Here is an 8,169-nt window from a genome sequence, read left to right on the forward strand (position 1 = left end):
ATACAGAGTGCAGAGAATATCAATAACCCACGCCGATAAATCTGGGCAAAGGGGCATGCTGAAATGGCTGCCTTCCAAGACAAGTGACGATGATATAATGACGATTCTGAAATCTATAAGTATTCAGGACTCAACACCAACATTTAAGAGAATAGACCAATCAAATGTGGTCCAATTCACCATCTCTCTGGAAAAAGAAGATGTGGAGAGTGTCCCACACTATATTATACTTACAAATGAGGCCAACAAAGAAAGCAGAGTCCTTATAATCCTCAATGGGAGGAGGATGCAATGTTGCCACTGCAACACAGACAGGCACCTGCCTAAAATGTGTGAGCATTTGAGGACTCGCGCTCTTGACGGCGTCCAGCTAGTAGACGGACAGTACAGGGCAATTGAGCCTTGGGATGCAAATGATAAAGAAGAAGTTAGGGAGCATCTAAGTAACAATAGAAATTTCTTAAAGCATTGGGACAGTTATGATGTTGACGGAGAAAGACAAAATAAAATGCTTAGAGAAGCAAGGCACAGAGAGGTACAAGATGCCTTTGAAGTAGATGGCCAAACTGAAGCACATCATACTACTGTAGCACCGCAGCAAGTTAACGAAAGCGTAACAGAAACCACCATAGAGGCCGAAGCCATGGAGACAATAGCAACCAGGAATTCCATAGTAACCGGGTCTCAAAAAGATGGGAATCACGAAAATTTGGAGGCTGTCGACGAAACAATAACTCATATTCTTCAAGATAACTCTAGTTCAGAAAACATAACGAAACCGCTAAAGGAAATTAAAAGCTCACAAAGTATGTCAGCAACAAAGGTATCAGGTCAACTGTCATATAGTCAAGCAATCAGTTCAAGTAAAAATCAATTACCTATAGTAAAGCCACCTCAAAGGTTCGTGACCAGGGCCCAACGGGATAGCAAACCAACGGCTGGAAAGTTTGGCGTTAAAAGACCACCACCATCCAGCCCTCCAGAAACAGATGTTCGAAAGAAAACCCCAAATAATTCATGCTAACTCTGGCAACATTGAACATCAGGGGGGCTAGGGACAAAACACATTATATAAACAACATAATAAATAAACACAATATTGACATCCTACTTTTACAGGAAACTAAAATTGGAACTACAGAAGAAGCAAATAAACTAGATGCATAATTAATATCGACAGTCTCAAGCAAAACATCACTCGATCAGCCCCCAAGTAATTTAACATTAGAACAGTCTTCTGTTTCCCAGGTTTTTAAAAGTGCACAACCTGAATGGTAGAAAGAGATACACACCTCACCCCCCCCCCCCCCCCCCCACACACACACTTCCCTCCACTCAACCGGACTGGCGGATTTTTCAAGGTAGCGTGCCCTCTTTGCCAAGGGTCAATTTTATGTCATGGAAAGTTTTGGAATGATAGATCAGTAATGTGTATTACAGAGACACTTCTCCCACGGTGGTTTCTATTTCTGTCTACAATGTGAACTTTTGACTCCTCAGCTAAGGACAGAGCACAGTAAACTAAGCAGTCAAGAGAAACCTAGTTTGCACACCTTATTTTAGTCTAGTTCTTATGCCATTTAATTTTCTCCATTTGATTATTATATATGCAATTGATGTTCATGTCTTTGATGCTGTGTAAAATCTATCAAATAAATTATTATTACTGATTTAAAGGTTTAAAACAATTGAATTAATAATAATAAAAAAAAAAAATAATAAAAAAAGGAAAAAAAAAACTAATTGAGGACTGTATAGATATAGATGTTTGAAAGGGAAGAGTGTTTGCTTTTACGTGTCTCGTTGTAATAACATAACTTTTCCGATTGCTTAAAATTTGTATCATTTTAATTCTCTGTAATCCCAAATTCATTTCAGCTCTATTTTAAAAAAAACAAACAAATTCAACCCTCTCCCCCCCTTCTCGTCCCCTCAGCCCACCACGCTGATGGAAAAAAAATCCCTTGAATCATCATTTAATTACACATTTGCATTTTCAGTTTCAGGTTGGTTTTTAATTTTTATTTTATCTTTATATTTAGACGTTTTGTATTAGATCTTTGTATAAGTAAACCATCTTAAATGAATGAAAGCAGGCTACAAGTAAGAAAGAAATATTACTATTGTAAATCTGTGTCAGTCCTCACAAGCCGGTGATGAAAACTGTAATACTAAAGCGAACACACACAACTGACGCTGTAAATTACATGTCTGAGGCACAAAAAAAAAAAAAAAAAAAAAAAAAAAAAAAAAATATACACACAGACGCACATACACACACACACACACACACATATATATATATATATATATATATATATATATATATATATATATATATATATATATATATATATATTCATCAAAGTTATCACTTGTGCATAAATTTTGTTGCTGCTAAACCCCCTGAATGATTCTTTAAACTAATGTATTCACATACACACACACACACACACACATACACACACACACACACGTTGTAATAATTATTATTATTGTTGTTTTTTTTTAAATGTTTAAAAAATATAAATTTAGGAGGACTGCTGTTTGAAAGAGAAGAACGTATACGTTTGTGTCTCTTTTTATGCTATGTATCTGCCATGCTGTTTATAATATTTATATTCTTCTTTTACCCAATTTTTATGTCAGCTCTATTGATAAGCCTGTAGGCCTACCCCTTAACCCACTTCACCGAAAAAGGAAAAAAGAAAATTGCCCTTTTACTTATTTAGTGTACAGTTTATTTAATCACCATTTAATGCCACACTTGCATTTCAGGTTTTTAAAAAAATGTGGTCAGGATGAGACTGTCCCCTTGAGATTAATCCCTTTAATCTGATTCTGATACTTTGTAAATTTTAACCCTCTTAAGGTTAATCCCTTTATTGTTATACTTCTTGAATTTTAACCCTCTTAAGGTTAATCCCTAATTGCTATTTGCTTTGTGAATTTTAACCCCCTTCAGGTTAATCCATTAGTGAATTTAACATAATGATACTTACACTTTTCTCATCCACCTAAGTTCGCATACGTCCGTAAAATAAATATATGGTTTCTCAAAACCGAACATCTCTTGTTCTATAGACAATCAGATCATCAAATATTGTAGTGCTACAGAGCAATTATGTTCGTAAAAGTGTGCACTAGTTGTCGCCCCTCTCCCATTTTGGTGTCTGATTGCGTCTATTGCGTTGTGAATCTGTGCTGAGCCATGTAATTAGTCCAACAGTTATACATTTAATTGGAAAAAGTAAAAAAAAAAAAAAAAAAAAAAAAAAAATATATATATATATATATATATATATATATATATATATATATATATGAGCCGATGCCATTATTCGACATCAAGTGATTTTATCCCCATAGATCTCCATTCAGAAAAAAAATTCTGCCTCTAGTAAATCATCTATGCCACCGTCGAAACGCAAACTAGTGATTGCTTTACCAGTGATGGCGGCAGTCTCATTATATCATCCTATAGCATCTTGCATCCCTTTCCTGGAATATATTAAAACCATAGTATTTAGATATTGTTAGGATATATGTAATAATATATAATTTTGGTTAAAGTTTATTGGGTAGTCTATAAGGCTGAGCGGTAGAGCGCTAGACTGCTAACCCAAAAGTTTCCAGTTCGGATTCCGGGCTCGAGTTCGTAGGACATCTTTGAGTCCACCCAGTTTTGATGGGTAGCTAACTCGAAGTTATTGAAACAGATGAACTCTACTTCATCTTCCCCGTGTGTCTTGGGCTCGGACTGTAAAAATTATTGAGGTTAAAACACAGTGTTTTCGCCTGGAGGGGGGGAGGGGGGGGGGCGGGTGAGATTTGCGTTATTTTTTTGTGATGATTTGTTAAAACGGTGAGCATGAATCTTTTTTTATTGTGGACGGCGTAAATCTTCGACTAGAGAGAATCGCCGTCAAATGTCCCACGTCACACGTCACATGTCGCACGTCACACGTCACATGTCGCACGTCATACGTCACATGTCACACGTTCTATGTCACACGTCACATGTCACACGTCACACGTCACATGCCGCACGTTATACAAAACATGTTGCACGTCACATGTCACATGTCACATGTCGCACGTCACATGTCACAGGTCACATGTCGCACGTCACATGTCACACGTCAAACGTTACATGTCGCACGTCACATGTCACACGTCACACGTCACATGTCAGACGTCAAACATCACATGTCGCGCGTCACACGTCACACGTCACACGTCACATGTCGCACGTCACACGTTACATATCGCACGTCACACGTCACACGTCACACGTCACATGTCTCACGGCACATATCGCACGTCACACGTCACATGTCGCACGTCACACGTCACATGTCGCACGTCATACGTCACATGTCACACGTTCTATGTCACACGTCTCATGTCACACGTCCCATGCCGCACGTTATACAAAACATGTCGCACGTCACGTGTCACACGTCACACGTCACATGTCACATATTACATGTCGCACGTCACATGCCGCACGTCATACGTAACATGTCGCACGTCACACGTCACATGTTGCACGTCACACGTCACATGTCGCACGTCACACGTTCCATGTCACATGTCACATATTACATGTCGCACGTCACATGTCGCACGTCATACGTCACATGTCACACGTTCTATGTCACACGTCACATGTCACACGTCCCATGCCGCACGTTATACAAAACATGTCGCACGTCAAATGTTACACGTCACACGTCACATGTCACATATTTCATGTCGCACGTCACATGTCACACGTCACACATCACATGTCACATATTACATGTCGCACATCACACGCCACACGTCACATATCACATGTCACACGTCACATGTCGCACATCACACGTCACATGTCGCACGTCATACAAAACATGTCGCACGTCAAATGTTACACGTCACACGTCACATGTCACATATTACATGTCGCACGTGACAAGTCGCACGTCACACGACACATGTCAGACGTCACACGTCACATGTCGCACGTCATACGTCACATGTCACACGTTCTATGTCACACGTCATACGTCACATGTCACACTTCACACGTTACACGTGACGCATCACATCACGTCACATCTCGCTCGTCACACGTCACACGTCACATTTCGCACGCCGCGCAGTACAGACGAGCGCATTTCTTCGTCTAGAAATCGAACTCAACCAGCCCAGATAGTTTCTAGGTCAAGGTCAAACAGGGTATGGACCTGATCAGCCCTTATCTGTGGCTTAAGCAGATAACCAACACTAAGACAGGTTAATCTCATACGTTGAAGCTGAGCTAAGCTGGTTAATGGACCACTTTAAAACATCACAACACTTTTTGGTCTTTGATCACTGACAAATAGATATTGATTATTGTGAGCTTGTATTTTATAGCGGTATCTGTATTAGAGCAAAGTTTCTTTAAAAACATGGTATGCATAGACAACACGAAAGAACCGAAATAATTTCAAAACAATAGTTTTAAAAAATGGGATGGTGGGGGGGGGGGTGAGTTTTTGTTTGTTTATGTCATTTTATCACCTTGATCTGAAATGAATTTACTCATTTTGGAAAAACTGATAACGTATTGAAAAACTAAATAAACTAAAAAAGTAATTAACAACAAGAATTCACACCAAAAAGCGAGATTATTAGATAAAGCGAACAAAAACGGCAAAAGCGAAAATTTTATAAAGGTCAAAGCTTTTAAAGCACATACAAATAAAAAAAAATTATTGTACCGTCCTCTAAAATCTTTACTTGTCGCATGCAATCATTACACTGTCCTATGTAATCATTACAATGTCCTATATATTCATTACACTGTGCTATTTTATCATCAAATATTCTAAGAAATCATTCCAACGTCATATAATCTAGACACTGTCCTATATAACTATTACACCGCCATATGTAATGATTACACCAGACAAAACCTGACAGCAGTATCTGAGTGAGTCTCTATCTTTCAATCATTCCCAACCTTGAAGACATTAGAAACACACTACGCTATTCGTTTGCGCCTCACGAAATGCCGGGTAGTTTCTGATTAAAGACGTGATCTCAGGAGTCATCTTCATTTTTATTTCACCTTTGTAGTTTCCTGCCCGCTATTTTAATCTGGTTTTTTCTTTAGTGCTTAGCCCTAAAGAAATAAGTAGCATACGGATAATTTAACTTAATAAATAAGTCGACCATAAAGGACGTCACTCCACAAGGATGGGGGGGGAGGGGTTAGACTTTTGACGAGGAGGGGGGTCAACAAAATGTGATCATAAACTTATGCATTTCTTTTTTTTTTAAAAGTAATGTTTGTAACTGAATTTTTTTTGTAAATTGTGAATCAAATGTATTCATACACTCAATGTTAAGACGGTGTGCTCGAATGGGAGAGCACTCATTAAAATATTTCCTGGAATTTTTTCAAATACGTAGGACGTCCCTTTGTCCATCCAGCTCTAATGTACCTGAATTAGGGAAAGTTGAGGCGTTTAGGCAGGTTAAGTAGAGGTCACTTATTTCTGTGATCTCGAGATATGAAGACATAATGTGGTCAGCTTTATGCCCAGCTGCCTTTACTTTCCCCAACATGAGTTAGGGACCCAACGGAGCTGAGTGAACTCAGGGACGTTCGACTGGCCTTAACACGATTCGAACTCGAAACTTTCGTGTTAGCTATGTGCATCCCATTTTTCATCAGTCATTTGATTCTTAGTAGGCTAAGATTGAGTTACAAGATTGCCTCATACAGAGACAGTGAGAGACACGGACAGACAACAAACAACACACGGTCGGACGGACAAACGGACAGACTGATACATTTTTATCTAAATAAAGCTTTAAAAACTTCTCTTGTGTGAATTATTGTCCTCATAGACTTCATCAAATTACGATCTGACCCTCGGAAACAAAGACCGATGACTCTTGTATAGTGCCGACACGAACTCATCCGATGACTAGATCTGTCATACACCGGTCATTTGATGGCTACTCACGTAGATCTGTCATACACCGGTCATTTGATGGCTACTCACGTAGATCTGTCATACACCGGTCATTTGATGGCTACTCACGTAGATCTGTCATACACCGGTCATTTGATGGCTACTCACGTAGATCTGTCATACACCGGTCATTTGATGGCTACTCACGTAGATCTGTCATACACCGGTCATTTGAATGCTACTCACGTAGATCTGTCATACACCGGTCATTTGATGGCTACTCACGTAGATCTGTCATACACCAGTCATTTGATGGCTACTCACGTAGATTTGTCATACACCGGTCATTTGATGGCTACTCACGTAGATCTGTCATACACCGGTCATTTGATGGCTACTCACGTAGATCTGTCATACACCAGTCATTTGATGGCTACTCACGTAGATCTGTCATACACCGGTCATTTGATGGCTACTCACGTAGATCTGTCATACACCGGTCATTTGATGGCTACTCACGTAGATCTGTCATACACCGGTCATTTGATGGCTACTCACGTAGATCTGTCATACACCAGTCATTTGATGGCTACTCACGTAGATCTGTCATACACCGGTCATTTGATGGCTACTCACGTAGATCTGTCATACACCAGTCATTTGATGGCTACTCACGTAAATCTGTCATATACCGGTTATTTGATGGCTACTCACGTAGATCTGTCATACACCGGTCATTTGATGGCTACTCACGTAGATCTGTCATACAGCGGTCATTTGATGGCTACTCACGTAGATCTGTCATACACCAGTCATTTGATGGCTACTCACGTAGATCTGTCATACACCGGTCATTTGATGGCTACTCACGTAGATCTGTCATACACCGGTCATTTGATGGCTACTCACGTAGATCTGTCATACACCGGTCATTTGATGGCTACTCACGTAGATCTGTCATACAGCGGTCATTTGATGGCTACTCACGTAGATCTGTCATACACCGGTCATTTGATGGCTACTCACGTAGAGCAAAAGCCAGGGGATTGTTTCCTTTCTGGGGGTGACAGGCGGACGTGAGCCAATAAGCACGTGAAGCCACCAAACCCAGTGTTTAACAGATGGAGATTTGCACTCCCCCGGTAGTGGCCTAGAGACCACACATTGAAGAGATTTCTCTTTCAAATTTCCAGCGGGGCTGTTTCGTGTTTCATTA

At 39.9% G+C, this 8,169-nt stretch overlaps 1 protein-coding gene across 1 annotated transcript; it reads left to right on the plus strand.

The window, feature by feature from the left end:
• Positions 1-4,118: 4,118 nt before the first annotated feature.
• Positions 4,119-6,941, plus strand: LOC131930857 (uncharacterized). Its single transcript, XM_059287521.1, has 3 exons — positions 4,119-4,428; positions 4,771-4,911; positions 6,886-6,941. The coding sequence occupies exons 1-3, from the start codon at positions 4,119-4,121 to the stop codon at positions 6,939-6,941; spliced, it is 507 nt and encodes a 168-aa protein (XP_059143504.1).
• The last annotated feature ends 1,228 nt before the right edge of the window (positions 6,942-8,169 follow it).

The sequence above is a fragment of the Physella acuta genome, unplaced genomic scaffold (genome assembly GCF_028476545.2).
Source record: "Physella acuta isolate Inbredline_101_S28 unplaced genomic scaffold, ASM2847654v3 ptg001860l, whole genome shotgun sequence".
Classification (NCBI taxonomy): domain Eukaryota; kingdom Metazoa; phylum Mollusca; class Gastropoda; family Physidae; genus Physella; species Physella acuta.

Bases quoted from the DNA above. Each gene is read 5' to 3' on its own strand.
- LOC131930857 (XM_059287521.1), top strand. From the start codon at position 4,119: ATGTCGCACGTCACATGTCACACGTCAAACGTTACATGTCGCACGTCA. The intron at 4,429-4,770 runs GTTATACAAAAC...TCGCACGTCACA, and splicing joins TCACACGTCCCATGCCGCAC to TGTCACACGTCACACATCAC. The intron at 4,912-6,885 runs GTTACACGTCAC...TTGTCCTCATAG, and splicing joins AAACATGTCGCACGTCAAAT to ACTTCATCAAATTACGATCT.